The 16,584-nt window shown below is 54.2% G+C and overlaps 1 protein-coding gene across 4 annotated transcripts in view; it reads right to left on the reverse strand.

The window, feature by feature from the left end:
- Positions 1 to 204: 204 nt before the first annotated feature.
- MGAT5 (alpha-1,6-mannosylglycoprotein 6-beta-N-acetylglucosaminyltransferase) overlaps positions 205 to 16,584 on the reverse strand; it is a 327,769-nt gene continuing 311,389 nt past the window's right edge. For all 4 annotated transcript variants that reach the window (XM_073884745.1, XM_073884749.1, XM_025857052.2 and 1 more), the window contains 2 exons: positions 11,677 to 11,834; positions 205 to 6,034 (listed from right to left, as the gene is read on the reverse strand). In XM_073884745.1, coding sequence (XP_073740846.1) covers positions 5,836 to 6,034; positions 11,677 to 11,834 — 357 coding nt within the window. In that variant the 3' untranslated portion in view covers positions 205 to 5,835. The remainder of the gene's footprint in view (positions 6,035 to 11,676; positions 11,835 to 16,584) is intronic.

A 16,584-nucleotide genomic window follows, 5' to 3' on the forward strand; every position in this document is an offset into this window, starting at 1 on the left:
ATGCCACATAAGGGAAGGGCCACTCGGGAGTAAAACCTTTCCCTCCCCACTCCTGACACGTACCCTCTCGTCAGCGTTTCTCCGCAGGGGGGTCTGCGAATGGTGACCTGTCATCAGTGGGTGCCGGCACTGGGGGATGCCGCTGGGTTTGTTCTGTAGGTGACCCTGCACCCATCCCAGACCCCCAAAAACAACTGCCACCTGTCACACAACAAAAGTTTATTGAAAAATAAAGTTCTCCCTAGTTTTCTCTACAACATTGGAAAACAAAGCAGTGTTCTCTATGCAGGTACAGTACGTTTGGACAGCGACACCTTATTTGCAGAATCCTGCACTACATGACCCCGGAAGTGAACAGTAGAAAACGGTTGTACCAGGAGCTGTCTGAAGACACACACGCAAACGGCCATTAGCGTAAGGACATCAAGGCTGTGACAGCAACTATAGTAGGAAGGATGGCGCCCTCTCCTTTGGCGTCCCGGGAACACTTGGACATGACAGCGAGCAAAATGCTTCCCAGGTCTGCTCCTTCTTGGCTTTGGCGGAGGTGGCGGGCCACGCTATGGTCCCGTCCGTCCTGCTGTTCCAGCAAGGCTTTTGAGGCCTGCAGCACTGCCCACCTGTCTGAGCACCTGCCCCCGTCCCCCGACATGCCACCCCCTCCCCCCACCACAGGAGCACACAGCTGCCCTCTACCATGCCTCACCAGCTGCTAGGGGGGTCCCCAAGGCGCCACAGAATCAGGGATTAGAGGGAACGATGCTTTGAAGAAGGCGAATTCCAATCCTACACCCACAAACATATAAAACTGCTAATCGATTCCACTAAAGAATTCAGACTCCAGCAAATTCCTCCATATTCCCAACGGCAGTCTATCCAGAATAGTGGCAAGACAGAAGATAAAACTCTCAAACAGGGAAGAAAAAGGCTAAAACCCCAATAAAACAAAAAGCAAACTGATATTTAGGTGATTTGGGAAAACATCACTGAGCAGCCTCTTGGGAGTAGTTCTGAAGAAACTCTGTACCCACCCCCCCCCCAACCCCCGTGCCCACCATAGCTCCACCTGAGTGGTCAGATAGTCTTGGGGTCCTCAGGCTAGCCAAGCCAGCCTGGGGGGGGAGGGGGGTCTTTTAGGGGAATGGCACCAAAACAAACGTGACCGCTAACCAGCCCAGGGTCTGATCCCTGTGGGTTGGAGTGTGGAGGGGCCGGCCCCGGCCAGCAGGGAACAGCAAAGGGACTTCTTGGGGGAATGACAAAGTTCAACTGGCCATTCCTTTCTCCTTAAACAAAACACAAAGTCTTTATTATTGCATTTCAGAGGAATATAGTTAACTTTGATTTAAGGGGTACAGTCTGAGAACTTATTTTAATTCTAGCTCAAAAAGCTCTACAAAGAAGAACCCTAGCATGGTCCAGAAGACATCAGTGGGGTGAGGTCCAGCATGTGGGTCACCCTTTTCATCTCCAGTTTACACGTTCTTACAGCCTAGTTCCATCTGGGGCTGAAGTCAGGCATATTTGCAAATCAGTCAGTGCATTCAGGGATACAGTAACATTTCGACCAGCAGGATGGGCATGGGACTTGGACATCCTAAACCAGAAATTCCTACATTCCATCAACTTGGAGGAATATTTTCATGGAGGTATTACTTAGCTCTTTATTTCTCAAATTTTATGAAATGCTAATAACAATATTTAACATTTACGAGGGCTTACTATGTGCCAGACACGGCTAAACACTGAATCCTCACAAAAACCTTAAGTGCTAAGAAAAGCTAGGGTAATTTTTTTCTGCATCTGAGACTCTACAACTAATTTGGCCTTTTGCTAAAAAACATAAGTTTCCAGTTTTTGCTGAAGCCAACAGGAATGAAAGAACTCACCCTCAGCTTTAGGAAATCCCCACCTCACTAAAGAATCTACTTCTGTCCATCCAGCTCTTCCCACGGAGATGCTCTGCAGCCCTACAGGGATGGATGGGATTAGAACGAAGCCAATGTGGAAATTAAAATACTTTAAAATAAATAAAGTAATCCAGGCTTGGGATGGTAACACAACCGAGCCTGTCGTTAACAAAATATATATATTTTTTTAAATCAAGGATTTTGGGGGCATGAGAAAGGGTGGTACTTGTCCCAATTATATACACAGTCTAGGTAAATGGAATGGCCTGCTTTGGTCTCAAAAGCACAAACCCACCTGTACACAGCATACAGTTTTAACACCTTTACTAAAATAAACCCCGTGTTCCCTAAGGAAACAACAGGGGTGCATAGTCTTTCCCCTTTATGATAGATCAAGTGTTCTGAAGACTGGTCCTGTGCCCCAGCCACACTTCACCGGGTGCCTGAGTTGCGGGGGGCACAGGCCTGTTGGCGTGTTGGCGACCAGCAGTCCTCAGATCCGAAGACATGGAGCAGCCTGGGAGCAAGCCAGCCCTTCTCCTGGGGGTTCTCATGGCCTCAAGGGGGTGCAGGAGCACATATGCTGTGGCCTAGGGGCCTGAGAGGGTATTTCTGGTGCCCAGCCTGAGCATCCTCGGTGACACAAGGGTGTGTCCTACCTTCAAGCTGGAGGGATCTGTGATCTTCCTTAAATGGTACCCAGATTCTAAAAACCAACCCCAAAGAAAATGTGAAAAGGCACATCAGAGAAACAATAAATATCAAAGAAACACTCTTAGTATTTCAAAACATGGAGCAATCACACACACAAAAAGCAAACTAAAGAAGTGACGAAAACTCGATCCAGGCAAAAATGCAAAAGAGTGTCTCCATTTGTACATGTGCAAATCAAATTACATATATGAAATAAAGGAGGTTTTTACTGGCATTAAAAGAAGTGTGCTTCCCCTTTTGGGAGTTTTCACTCCTGAAAGAGTTTATGGTTCAAAGGAAAGCTTTCTCTCTTTTAATAAATTAGGTACATTTCCCTCATGTTTAAGAATTTAGGATCACGGGGGGGGGGGAGGGCCAAATTTTACTAAGGAAAAGAAAATGGACAAAAACTTAAAGACAGGCAAGGTATGCTTATGACACAAGACGACACAGATCCTGACTTAGGATCTCTGTCCCTGTGTAAATCAGCAATTAAAAACTGGCTTAGGATTCTGCTCAGATTGGCAGTGGCAAAACCACCAAAGCCTCCCAGCTACGCTCTGAGAGGCACAGCCCTCTCCCAGGGCAGCCAGCAACTGTGCCCCTACCACACAGGGCAGATGGAGACCCCCTCCCCAATTTCCTCTTGGGGGTGGGGGCGCTGACCAGATGTGGGCTATGGTGGTGGTGGCCTGGGGGCCGCTATACATTCGGGTGTCACTGCCTCTGCTCATAATGCCCTGGACACCTGGAGTGCGGGTTTGCCCCAGAAGCAGCAGCTACACCTGTGGAACTCGGGTCCTTCTGGCCACTACCGGACTGCGGGGGGCGCCACCGGGATCTTCAAGGGCGGGCAAGTGCTCTGCGGGACTGCTAGACATGAGTCCAGATGGAGAAGAGAGGAACCGGGAAGCGGAGAGGCCCTGAGCTCAGCAAACAGGACAGCCACAAATCATCCCTGCGGCTCCCGGAACACCAGACCGGCGCAGCATCTTTCTCGGAACCGCGCTTTCCAGCTTCCTTGCTTTCTGAGTCCCCCGGCTTATTGAAACAACTCTGCAAAATGGGTTAATTGGGCCAAGCTAGAGAAATCCGGTCTCAGCCCGCAGGCTCCCCCTGCTGGCCCAATGCCTGCATGACATCCTCTCCTCTGGAAGCTCCCGCAAGAGCCCAGGAGAGGGCGGCCCTGGCCCAGGAATTGCAGCCCTGGGAGCTCAAGGGAACTCCCACAACCTAGGGAGAAACCCAGAGGCCCTTTCATAGGGAAAAGCAGTTCCTAACAACACGGAAGGCAGTTTCTCCTGCAGCAGGAATTGCCTTGCGATACCTGGAGGAACATTCAGATAGACACCCCCCCCCCCATCGCCAAGATCCCACTGCACTTCTATGCTGGGCCCAGGCAGAGGGTGCTCTCGGCTAGTTCTTGAGGGGCCCCTGCGCCCACGCTCAGGTCTCCCTATCAGAACTCTCCCTGTCACATGTGCTCACGGGCCACCTGAAGGGTGGGGGAGACCCTAACTGCTGCTCCTCACTCCCTTCACTCTCTGGGATTAGAGGTGAAATTGAGCCCCACTGGGAGTCTAAGGAAAAAAAAAAACAAACGGCTGGCTGTGCATCTGATCCTACTGACGCACCAGGGAAGAATGGAGAAGCGGGCACCATCTAACTCCCCTTACCTAAAGGCTCCACAGGCCCCGTGGTCCGCATGAGGCAGGATTCTGACTTAGTTCCCTTCCTGAAGGCCCACCCAGCCATGAGCTGCAGGGGGGGAGCATGGTGCTAGGTGGCCAAGGCACTCAAAACCACCAGTGAGGGCTGGGTGGGTCACACCACAGCTCATGACTGGCATGTTCTGCAGGAAGGAGAAAAGAGCTCACTGTCACCAGCCTGGAGCTGCCAGGGGCTTCACAGCACAAGCACACACACTTCTAGCCAGGGCACTGAAGCAGGGCCGGATGGTGGTGGGGAGCTCCCACCACGGCACAGACTGGGAACTCCAGGGTTAGCAGGGGCATCCAGTGAGTCTGACTGGGCCAAACGGCCAACTCGGAATACCCCCCCTCAGAATATTCGAGCCTCAAGGAAGAGCCAGCATCAGACTCCAATCCCGTGCAAGACACACACCTACACACCCACACCCACAGGTGATCGGCCAGGACCACACACCACGTTCATCCTCGCCTGCCCCTGCTCCCCCCTGGCAACATCAGGGCCACTAAGATGGGACTTTGGTGACATCAGACATGAGAAGGAACAGAACACAAGCCCACCTGCCTGGAGCACAGCTCTGGTTCCTAGGGGCCAGCTTCGCGCCTGTCCACACCCCAGCTCGGATAACCCTTTTCAGGAGTAAACAAGCATGACCCATGTTTCTACTTTCCTCCTTCCAGTGGCACTGGAGGGAGGGTGGATTTACTACACACTAGCAAATGTCAATTCCCCAATCCTGCATTTCTTTCCTAAAGCGCTCATCAGAAATTAGAGCCAAGGTGTGTGTGTGTGCGTGCGTGCGTGTGATGGGGGGCGGGGGGGGGAGGGTCGAGGAAAGGAGCTCTCACTGCAAAGTGGCCCCACCTTTGGTCCCTGGCTGGGCTCTCAGGACACCACCACAGGCATGTCCCCCCACGCCCAGGAGGTGCCTGTCCTCTAGCTGCCATCTGTCAAGCACACACAAGATTTTCTTGTGTTCTGCCACCATCCACTTCGAGGAGCTGGGTCCCCGCGGCTGCCCTCAAGCGAGCCACCGGCCCCACAGTGCACCCTGTCTCCCTCCTGCTTCCTTCCGGAAGGAGACAGGAGTAATAATACAGTGAGGGTGGACAGTAAACAGTGGGAAATCAGAGAAGCAAGAAGTGTGATCAATCCCTCTGGGCCCTCCCCTGTTCCCCCTCCCTCCCTCCCAAATAAATAAGTGAATGGGTTTAGGAATGCTCCCGTGGAAAGTTCTTTCTGACAAGCTCCGTTCCTCCTCTGGTTCTGTTTTAAATGAATCTTGAGACTCTTCTTTCTACCTTGGGGCAGCTGTAGTGACACAGTCTCCTCAAGAAATTAAAACGAAGTTGTGCCAGGGAGAAGCCAGGAGGAGCAATACCAAATCGAAACCTTCCAAAATCAATTTCTGGCTCTGGCGAGAGCCCCTGACTGACTTGACGTCTGCCCCCCGGCCCTGTCCCATCGGGGTTGGAGCCACCGTTAGTCCCACAGAGTGAGTGTGGGGCCAGGCCAGGGGCTGCTATAGACAGTCTTTACAGAGAGCCACCTGGCCCTTGATGAAGTCCCGGCAGGGGCAGATCCTCTGGTGCCGGGGGTGGGCGCCCGCACAGCTGAACAGCAGGAGGTCACCTTGAAACACACAGTGCCTGTTCTTGGGGTCGAAGGAGGGCACCAGGATGTCCTTGGCCAGCTCCGAGCTTTGGCAGATCACCTCGTACCTGAAGGGGAAGAGAAGGGCATGAGGGTTGGAGAGGCAGGGACAGTCCTTGTCCCTGGCTCCTTGGGCCCCCCTCCTGAGGTGTGGGGCGCACGTTCGGTTCACCTGTCGTAAAAAGGAAATGGCAGCCACCCTCTGACCTAGCAATTCCCCACCACCAGGAATCCGGGCTCGAGAAAGGTGTGTGTGTTGCGGAATGTGTGTTCGAGGCTGCCTACAGAAGCACTGTCTGTAAGGGAGAAAAAAATGGCAATAATCCGAATACTCACCAAGTGGGGAAGGGCTGAATAGTTTGTAGCACATCTGTGCTTTCGGAGGCCTCTGCAGCCCTTGAGAGAGCATGAGGCAGAAATGCAAGAACCAGCGCGGAGAGCTGTCCTTGAGGAAGGCAAGTAGCAGAAGGAGATGCAGAGCGGGATCGGTCTGCGCGTGTGTGCGCTTCAGGGCTCGAGAGGGCTACACCCTACAGCCTTAACGGCTACTTCAGAGGAGCGATAACGGGGGCAAAGGCGTATGTTATTTAAATATTTTGAAAAACTCTGTTTAATACTTTTATTGGTGGTTTAAAAGGATTCCTGTGACATGGCCTTAGTCTCCGGCTGGAGAGCCATCAGATGGGTCTCCTGGGGGAGGTGGGGGGGGGTCCCGGCCGTCACCTCCCTGGACCTTGGCAGTCACCTTGGTCCGTGGCCATAGTAGGCTCCCTCCTGCCCCCTGCCTGACAGGCCAGTGCTTGAGGCTTCAGGACATGCCGGGCAGGACTGCAAACCGGAGCTCCGGCTCCTCCACCGTCTTCGCCCCACGGCTGAGAGCCAAGCCCTTGTGGCTTTGCCTCCTCGGGCTGGGGCCACTGCCTTCAGGGCCAGGCGGAGCCAACAGTGCCGGCCTGTATCTCCTGTATCTCAGAGAAGAGCCCTGTCCTTTCTCCTCTGGCCTGGGGTGCACTGGGCCCAGCCACCCTGCGGCCCCGAGAGCAAGGAGGCCTCAGCAGCTGTCTAGCAGAGTCCCAACGTGCCAGCCGGGGACCAGATCAGAGAAGAGGGTGTGAGGGGGGCCAGGCGGCCCCGAGCTGCGGTCCTGACTTCATCCCCATGAGCCTCTCTTTGCTTCAGTTCCCTCTTCTGTAGAGTGGGGACAAGTAAGCCTTAACTCATGGGGGAGCTGTGGAAATTAGTGCTTACAGAGCCCTTGGCCGAGTGTAGCTCTGAGTAAGTGTTCGATAAACAGTTAACTATCACCATGGCTACGGCTTTTGTCATCGTCATCATGGTCAGCCTGGCCCAGCGTCCTGTGTCCACGGGATGGGCCCTGCCACCTCCGTCCCCTGCCCTGTGCTGCGGATGCACACACATGCCAACCAGCTCCACTTTACTTTGTGCACAGAAATCTGCATTCTTGCTGACAGGGTGGGGACCCCGAGGGGAGCTCAAGGTCTCCTGCTGCCTCTGGGACACTTCCAAACCCTGGGGCAGGGGGAAGCATCCTCCTTCCCGGTTCTCCTGCCCCCTCTTGTCTTCCTCCAGCCAACAAGCCGCCTGGCCCGCGCCTGCCCTTGCCAACAGGAACTGGGCAATTCCCAGCACATCCCCTGGGGCTCCTCTGAGCCTGCCTGCCTGGCTCCTGGTGCTCGGGGGGGGGGGGGGGGGGCAGCACCCCCTTGTAGGCTGCTCCTGCAGTCACCAGAGAGTTCTGCAACCTTTCTAAACGCCATAACGCCTCTGGTCGAGGTGTGCCGGCTGGGAGACACATAGCACCCAGACCGTGAAGGTCACGGACCATGAAAACAAGGGCAGGAAGTGCCGATTTATGGATTTCCTAAAAAAATGAGTGAGTCAGAGATTTGGGGCCACCAGGTCCTCCGCAGGATACCCCCACTGGCCTATCCCCAGAAAGGGTTCTCCAGAACTCAGCTGTGCATTACAGGTTTCCATATAGAACAGAGCTTACGTAACAGAGTTACGCTTAGTTATTTCTTTGCTTAGGTGACTTAGAGCAGCTCCTATTCTTACTCAAGCCAGGTCCCTCGTACACTGCTGCTAACCAGGGGTGTGGAGAGCTCTCCAACTCTCAGACCCCATGGCGGGGGTCTAACTGACAGGAGCCATGAAGAAACCCTCCTGCTCCTGCCCCTGGTCACCCAGCTCAGATCCCAGGCACGTGCTCCTGGGAGTGCGCACACGTGTGCACGTGTCCGTGAACACATCTCTATGGCGGCCGCCACGGAAGAAGCCTGCCCAGGGATGATGTCCGGAGACCTCCCACAAAGAGCTCAGGTAGCAGGTAGTCCCCAGCACGACACATGATCTGTCATGGGGCAGCTCCCCGAAGGTTCAGGTGACAGGGGGCTAGGGGCACATATGGCTCCAGACACTTGTGGAGGCCATCCAACCACCGGGCGCCCCCCCCCCCCCAGGGAGCGCTCCCTTTGATGAGTGCACAGGTCCCTGTCCTCAGCCCTGGGCAGTCAGAGAGAGCACTCCACCGTCCTCGGGCCAAAGTCAGAGAGGCGAGGTGATGTTCACCAACTGCTGGAGTGCATCTGGAAGCCAGCCTCCTCACTCCCCACTAGTGGATCCCTTGCCTTTTCAGAGCCTGTACGTTGTTGCTTCTGCTTCCCTGTTCTGTGATATCTGTCTGTCTCTCTCACACATACATGGACACATACACACTCACTCCGCCGCACATACTCTCTCACTCCCACTCAGAGACCCCTAGCACACCGCTGCTTCCTTTCTGTAGGGCCCCATGGTGCTGAACTCTCCCCAGCCGGCCTCTTACAGGATGGGAGGGGGCCTCTGAGGCCCACTGGCCCTTGGTTTACATTACAGCTCTTGACCAAGAATAAAAAGGCGAAGCCCCATCCTCCCACGGGGCTGCTTACGTCTTGAGAGGATAGAAACAACTCATCCTTCCCGACAGACCAACCGACCCAGGATGAAGGGATGCAAGCAGGACCCCACCTACTGGTCTTACTCCTCCCCTCTTCCCTGCCCCTGAGCTCCTCCCCTCCCCCTCAGCCCCTGCCCTGCTTATTCCAATCCTGACTCCACCAAGTCCCCCAAACTCACTCGTGACTTCTCTGACTCAGGTGCCAGAGTACTCGCGGTCTAGACTTCACGGTTTAGAACTGCCCATCTTCAAAAAGAAACGCCTCAATCATTTAACATTTTAGAAGCTGTAACTTGAAAAGGTAGCAGAATTACAAATAAGGTGTCACATGAACACATGTTCCTACTTATGGAGCCAAGGTCCTCCCCTACGGGGCCACCCCAGCTTGGACTCTGGCTTTTCCCAGGGCCTCTGCCTCTGGAACCCCGCCCCCTGGTCTGTGGCAGCACACCTGAATCATGAATGTTCTGTGCATGAGAGTTTGTGGGCACCTCTCCAGCACTTACGCCATGCCCTGCATGAACGGGAACTCCACGACCAGCTGCCTGACTGCCCCTGATCTGAGATGACAGCATAGGACACTCCAAAGGGCCTGATCTATGTGATATAAATGCCTACTACACAGTGGGGATAGACTGTTAGTTCTTCAATGGTTCTTCAAGGTCATGGGCACCCAAAGACTAAAAGGAGCTTAAGCTGAGAACCAGGCTCCCAGGTGGAGAAGAAGTAGCATGGGCCTGTAGGAGCCACTCATTTCGCTAATTGGCCATGAATATGGATGAGGCAGGACTGCCTCATACTGAGGAGGCACTCAGTAGACCACCAGATAGCTGGGGCTTTACCACATTATCGGTATTTACAAATGCAGGAACAAGGTATTCAATAGGGCTCTTACATTCAGGGAATTAATTTCAGACAGTTTTATTACAGAATTAGCATTCATTGCCGCCTCTTTGGGAGAAAACCCACATAGCTACCATGGGGTTTGGGAGAGGGTTGTGAAGCAATCCCAGGGCACAGGGTCTGGGCCACGGGACAGCCCCACGAGGCCTTCTGCCCTCATGGGCTCTGTAGGGTATGAGGAGGTGGACAGGGAGGCTGGGGGAGGGGACTGGCTTTTCTGGTCTCAGCCTGGCAGCCTCAAGCCTGCTCCAACGGCCCAAGGCTCTCTGGATGAAGGGGTCGTTCTTCTCTGTCTTGGGCACCAGCTGCACATTAGCTCATCATCACACGGGCTGCCCCCATCTTACAGGGGAGAAAATGGATGCAACAGAGGACACTAACCCACTGGCTCCCCTTTCTGTCCCTCCACTGGACCTACACCTTTGCTCCAGAGACAGCCCGGCTGTGTGGGGGCCCTGTGCCGTCCGAGCCAGGCCCTGATCATCGGATCCAGGCAGGAGCCCTGACTTGTGCCTGGCTGGGAAGGAGGGCCAGGCTGTAGAGGAGTCCCAGTCGGCTTCCATTCCCGGGACGCAGCTTCTCACGTGTCCTCCTCCAGAGGTGGAGACGGGGACTGCACAGAGACAGCTTTGTGTGCGCTGTCCCTAGTCTACCCCCAGCGAATCCAGACTTCCAGATAAACAGAGAGAGAGAGATATTCAGGGTTCTCAAAAAGCTACCTTGCTACAGAAGTTGTCTGCCAAAGGAGCCAGTAGGAAGCCCCTCCCAGGACCCCAGAATTCAGGATACGTGCTGTGGGGACAGAAGCTTCTGGTACCATCTTTCCCTTACATATCAGACCACCACCCCTTCTCACAAAGTTTCACGGGTGATGGAGGAGGGCGCCACACTGACTCTCTTCTGGCCTTTGATAGTGGAATCAGGGTGGCCTCTGAGCTCGGTCTTCACATAAAAAGAATGGGAAAAACCAGCATTCTCTACACCCCTACTCAGGGAAGCTCTCCCGCAGGCAAGACGCGAGAGGCCACGCTCTGTAAGAAGGGTTTTATACCATGCTTGAGAAGAAGAAGATATAGGACGAGGCCAGCTCCGCGCTCTGGGCACGGATGACCCCAGAGGCCAACCGTGTAACAGAGCATGAAGCCTGAACGGGAGAGGGGCAAGCCACGAGCAGCGAGCACACTGCATTTCTTAAATCGCGTCAGGACCGAACAGTAGCACTGCTCTGCTGAGTATCTAGGGTTGGGACAGCACGTCTCTTAACCAGAGCTATTCAGGGGGGTGGGGCTCGGTAATTAAGTCAGAGGAGGCCCAGGGTGGGTGTAATAAAAATGGGGAGCACAGACTTAGCACTGACAGGGGTCACGAGTCAGAGGCCAGAGGAAACCTCACGTAGAAATTTGGGGTCTGCCAATGCCAAGGGAAGCGCACGGGAGCGCTACAAGTCATGCAGGCATGAGGGGAAGCCCTCAAGCCATCCAGAAGACCTGGCTTCTGCCAGGGGAGCCCAGGGGTGGGGCCCCCCAGGCTTGTGCTTCTATGCCCACCTCCACTCCCACAGTTCCTGGGTATGACATGAACAAACCAAACCCTTCCCACCATCTCTGATCCCCCAAACGGCCTTATTTCTGCAAATATAACACCCCCGTTCGAATTCTAAATCTATCAGCATGCCAGGGTGATCTCATCCATCTAACAACCAAACTGCTGGTCTAACTTGCTGGGGGAGTGGGGCAGTGGCGGGGAGGGACCATGCCGCAACCTGCTCCCCAAGCCTTGTCCGTCTCAGCCCAGTTCTGACCCAGAGGTATGCTGGAGGCTGGGCCGGTCCTCCCGACCCCCAGCACTTACTTGAGCATGTCTTTGTCCTTGTTGAGGTGCTGGAAGAAAGAAGGCTCACAGATGAGCTGGTTCTCCTGGCACACCTGCTTGCAGGACTGGCCGGGCTCAGCCAGCTTCACCTGCAGGGCGCTGAGGGGCGGCCACATCACTTGCCCGTGGCAGAAGTCCTACAATGACAAGGAAGCCATCAGTCAAGGGAGCAGGGACTCAGGCGGGGATCCCTGGTCTGCCCAGTGGCCCAGACAAGGTGAGGCAGCCCATGGCGAGAGGGGTGAAGGCCAGGATGTGGGAGCCGGACAGGCTTGGTGGGAACTGGGCTCCTCTGGAACGTGTCCTTCGGCCAGGTCTTTGCCTCTCTCTGCCCAGCGGCTGCCTCGTCCACAACGGGGGGGACGACAGGATCGTCCACACAGGGCTTGAGGATGACAGTAATGTGTGTATAGCACCATGCCTGCCAGGGATGGTGGCTGTTCATTACCGGCACCTTCAGTCTCGCTATCTGAAGCCTCCACCCCCGAAGGTCCATCTCCTGGCCCACCTTCCCCAGCCGTTCTATTCTTTGCTCTAATTCTGAAGGCTTTTTCAGCATCTACCTAATGTGGCAGTTACCTAGCAGGACACTGTTTGGCGAGTGCTAGTTTTGACTTCATAAAGTGGAGGAGTCCACAGGCACCGCAGATGGAGCCCACCGTGGGGCTGGGGCCTTGGTGGGGGCTCAGGGCTCGGGAGTTGAAAACAGTTGTAACTGCACGAATTCAACAGCTATGGAAACAGCCTGGGAACGTGTGATAGGAAGTGAAATAACCTGGCAGAGAGAGGCGCCCGCAGCCCAGCAGCTGTGGGGGTGCCTAGAATGGGGCAGGGCCAGTCACTTCCTGGATCTAGAGGGAGCGCAGGAAGCTAGCACATCCAAGGAAGACCTGGGGTGGGCAGAGGGGCATGATGTGGGTGGGCCAGGAAGCCGCCTGTGTGGCTCAGCCAACGGGCAGCCCGGGTGATGAGCACACAGACCCAGTGGGGCTGGAGAAAGGGCCGATGAGGAGCAGGGAGCTCTTCGACCTGCAACCCCAGGCTTTCACTCTGGCTATACGCTGAGCAGGTACCAGCAGTGGGAACTCATGCGCTTACACACTGATCTGGAATCCTAGCCAGCTTCCAGAGTCGCTGGGCTGCCCCAGCTGCAAAAGGTGCTGTCTGTGTGGGGGACCTGGAGAGCCAGGTCTGCTTCACTGTTTTGGGGGTGGGCGAGTCCTCAAGAGTGCTCAGAGCTGTTTAGGATCCCAGGCTCTGATTTCCACTGGTAGGAATTCACCCTACAGACATATGGGAACACAGAGGGTCCAAAGAAACCCACACAGGACGTCACAGCAGCATTGTTAGAGGAGATGCAAGAGATCTGAAATAATCTAAAAGACGTCTGAAATAATCTGAAATATTTCACTAACTGTTTAAACACAAACAATACTCAAAATGTAACAGATTTCCATATGCTGACATGGAAACCTCTTCAGGACATCCTGAGGGCTGAAAGCAGCAGAGTGAAGGATGCCGCAGAGTGCATTTCCACTTATGTCAAGCACAGAGGGAGAAGCTGGAAAGGTGCTTACAAACGTGCATATGCTCCTACAAGAATCTATCTGGTTGGCACGGGGGGCCCTGAGAAGGGAACGAAGGAACATGGTCTGGAATGGTAAAGAAATGCAATTTCCAATCAATGTCCTTCCGAAATAGTTTCTTTTTTCTCATGTTTCCTTTCCTTGCTTTGTGCAGATGAGGAGTGTATTTGTAATCTCAGGGCCCTGGGCTCCTGGAACTGACACCCGCAGAGGAAATGTTTCATGCCCCCCCCACCCCCCGGCTGGTCATGTGGAGCGTTGCGAGTGGGCCTAGACTTGAAGGTGGCGCCTGCCACTGCCTGGGCCCTTAGCAACGAAGTGGGTGCAGCCCCGGAAAGCAGGCCAGAGCTGCATCCAGGAGGGTGCTTTTGCACTGTTTGCATTTTTGTTTTTTTAAATTTGTGCTTGTATTACTTTTAGTGAGCAAAAGAAAACAGAAAAGAGCAAAGGGAATGCTCCCCAGGCTCTGCAGGCAGCCGGATGTCGATCCTGCCTCATTAGGAAAATGAGGATGACGATACTGATAACTTCCTAAGGCTTCTGCTTCGCCCTCTCTCCTTTCTGAAGGAGGTGATGCTGTTACGTGCTGAGAAAGGCGATTGGCGGGTAGTGAGTACTCAGTGCTGGGTTCCATTCTAATCTCCTCCAATCAATGATGGGGACCCAGCAAGTAAGGCAAACCCGCTCTGCTCCTCCACATGACACGACTCTATCGTGAGGGGACTAGACTCCTTGAGAGCCTGAGTGAGTCTGGTGGCTAACAAAGAGAAAACCCTTCACTGCATGTTTGAGACACCCTGAACGTGGATTCACAGCAGCTGAAAACAGAAGATTCCGCAGAGCCTAACAATGCAGAGATGACAGAAATACACTGGATTACTTAGACACATGAGGACCCAGCCTAACCTTCTGAAAGTGATGCATGGCGGGAGGTTGAGCAGAGTGGCTCCACAGCCCTGGGCGCCAGCGCAGACCAGGAACGGAGCGGGAAGACCCTATCTGACTCCTCAGATCCATGACAATCTTTTTTTTTTTTTTTTTAAGATTTTATTTATTTATTTATTTGAGAGAGAGCGAGCGAGCGAGCGAAGAGCACAAGCAGGGTGAAGGGCAGAGGGAGAAGCAGGCTCCCCGCTGAGCAGGGAGCCCGATGTGGGACTCGATCCCAGGACCCCGGGATCATGACCTGAACTGAAGGTAGACGCTTAACTGACTGAGCCACCCAGGTGCCCGATTCATGGTGACCCTGAGCACCATCGTGTGCTTGCTAAGCCAGGGCGGCACAGTAACCCTGGGCTGGGTGCTGTTACTAAGGGTGACAGCATGACCCACAGCACCCCGAACAGGGTCACGGTGTTCACTGGTTGCTGTCGCTCTCTTACCTGACAGCATATGGAAGCGTACTGGCGGCCTTTTGGTACTCTGTCCATCCTGTGAGGATGGCTGTCACCAAACAGGAAGAAGGAAAACACATCATGATCAATGGAGTTATTGATCAGAGCTGAGCGGGTGCACAGATGTTTGGAAAAGGTTAAATGTTGCTTTTCGGTTTGTTTCTCTGGCTGGCTAATGCAAGCAACTTGGCTTCTACTTCTTTAGAAGCAATCTGAGAACATCTATAGCCTTTGAGTATTATCATAAGGAGATTTTAAATGCAAGGCCAAAGCCTATGTGTGAGCGTACAGAACGGGCAGACATCCAGGAAACCAAATCAGATTACACTGTACATCACTAGAGCCCACGTGAGGATTTTTCTCCTTATTTTCAGGACTCAGCGTGGCCCACCCCTGGATGAGGCCGGGGACCCGGAAACCCACGACAGCCAATTCTGGCTTTTACAGTTTGTAAGAAAACACAGAATGTCTCTCCTCAGACGACACCTACAGGCAGTGAGAGCTGAGGGTACAGCTGTGCAGTCTGGTGGACCCTTAAGAAATGGTTTCTCATTCAATCTCAGCCTGTGTGGAGAAAGGTTCTGCTGTGTTAGACCAGGGAAAGTGCTTCAAGTCAGAAGACCCGGATCTGAGCTGATGGAACCGACCGAAGGCCGGTCAGCATCGGGTGCTCTCTGGATGCTCGGCTCCTTGCTCTCGCCCGTGCACGGAGGGGTTGCCTCTGCCCTGTATGGGGGTTTAGGCACTGCGGTGTCGGCAGAGGCCAGGCAGCCCTGGATAAATGGGGCCAGCACCTCATGTGCAGAAGGGTGCTGTGGGGTCTGCACGGAGGGACGGGCCTTCTGCCGGCGGAGCTGCCCCGCTGGCTTCTTAGTCAACCACTACAGCCAAACTGTTCGAGGTTCCCTTCAACAGGCAGGCTTATGAGCTCACTTTCACATGAGCTTTTGGGCCCCAAGCACCCTGGCTCATGGATCACCGTGGGCTGGTCTGGCATCCTCTCAGGAGTTTGTTTTGGGGGCCAGTAGCATGAGAAATAGTGCAAATAGCAGGAGGACCTTTTTAAGGCTTGGTGAACCATCTGGAGAGCCTGAAGGTGTCCTGGTAAGCATGAGGTCAGGTGGGGCGCGAGGGAGTGTGGGGCTGAGGGATGTGATTCTGGCCTCCAGGCAGGGGACGCCCACAGACGGCCCTCAAGCTCTCTGCTTTCGCATCTACAAAAGTCCTTCAGTCCTTACAGAATTCTGGTGAGATAAAACGAGGTGACTCCTAAGAAGGCACCTAGACCTGGTAAAGATAATATTCCACAGTAGACCCTTATTTGCTCCCAGGTCCAGAGGGAACATGCTGAATTGCCTGGATGAGGTATGACAACTGACCCATGAAAGCCATCTCTTTGTCCAGCTACCCCCAGGGCACCACTGAACCAGCAGCCCCAGTCATAAGCCTCTTCTCACGTCTGGGTGCCGGCCCCACTGGGTGTTCCCGGGAGGATAGAGGCGAGCGCGAATATGTCAGTGCTCACCTGCCTCATCTCCTCCTCCTCACCCGCTGATTCATTCATTCAACACGATACTCGCCGAGAAGCAGAAAAGCCTAAGGGTTCAGAACTGCTCCCCCACCCCCAACCCCTTTGCAGTTGCGCTTTCTGCAGTTTCAGCTCCCGGTGTCAATGGTGGTCTCAAAGTCCATGGTCCTCCTCCTGACAAATCGTCAGAGGGTCGGCAGCGGCCAAACACTACGTCACAGCACTTCCAACATTCCCCTACTGCATCTCCTCACGCGGGCGTTTTATTATCGTCAGCATCGCAAGATGGGTGAGCATGGGACAATAAGATACCGGGAGAGAGAGCACAATCTCATACCTGGGTTACAGTGTCCTGTTGTAACCATACCTGGGTTACAGT

This window comes from Callorhinus ursinus, unplaced genomic scaffold (assembly GCF_003265705.2).
Source record: "Callorhinus ursinus isolate GAN/ISIS: 27379988/994484 unplaced genomic scaffold, GSC_fseal_2.0 scaffold2, whole genome shotgun sequence".
In the NCBI taxonomy this organism is placed as follows: Eukaryota; Metazoa; Chordata; class Mammalia; order Carnivora; family Otariidae; genus Callorhinus; species Callorhinus ursinus.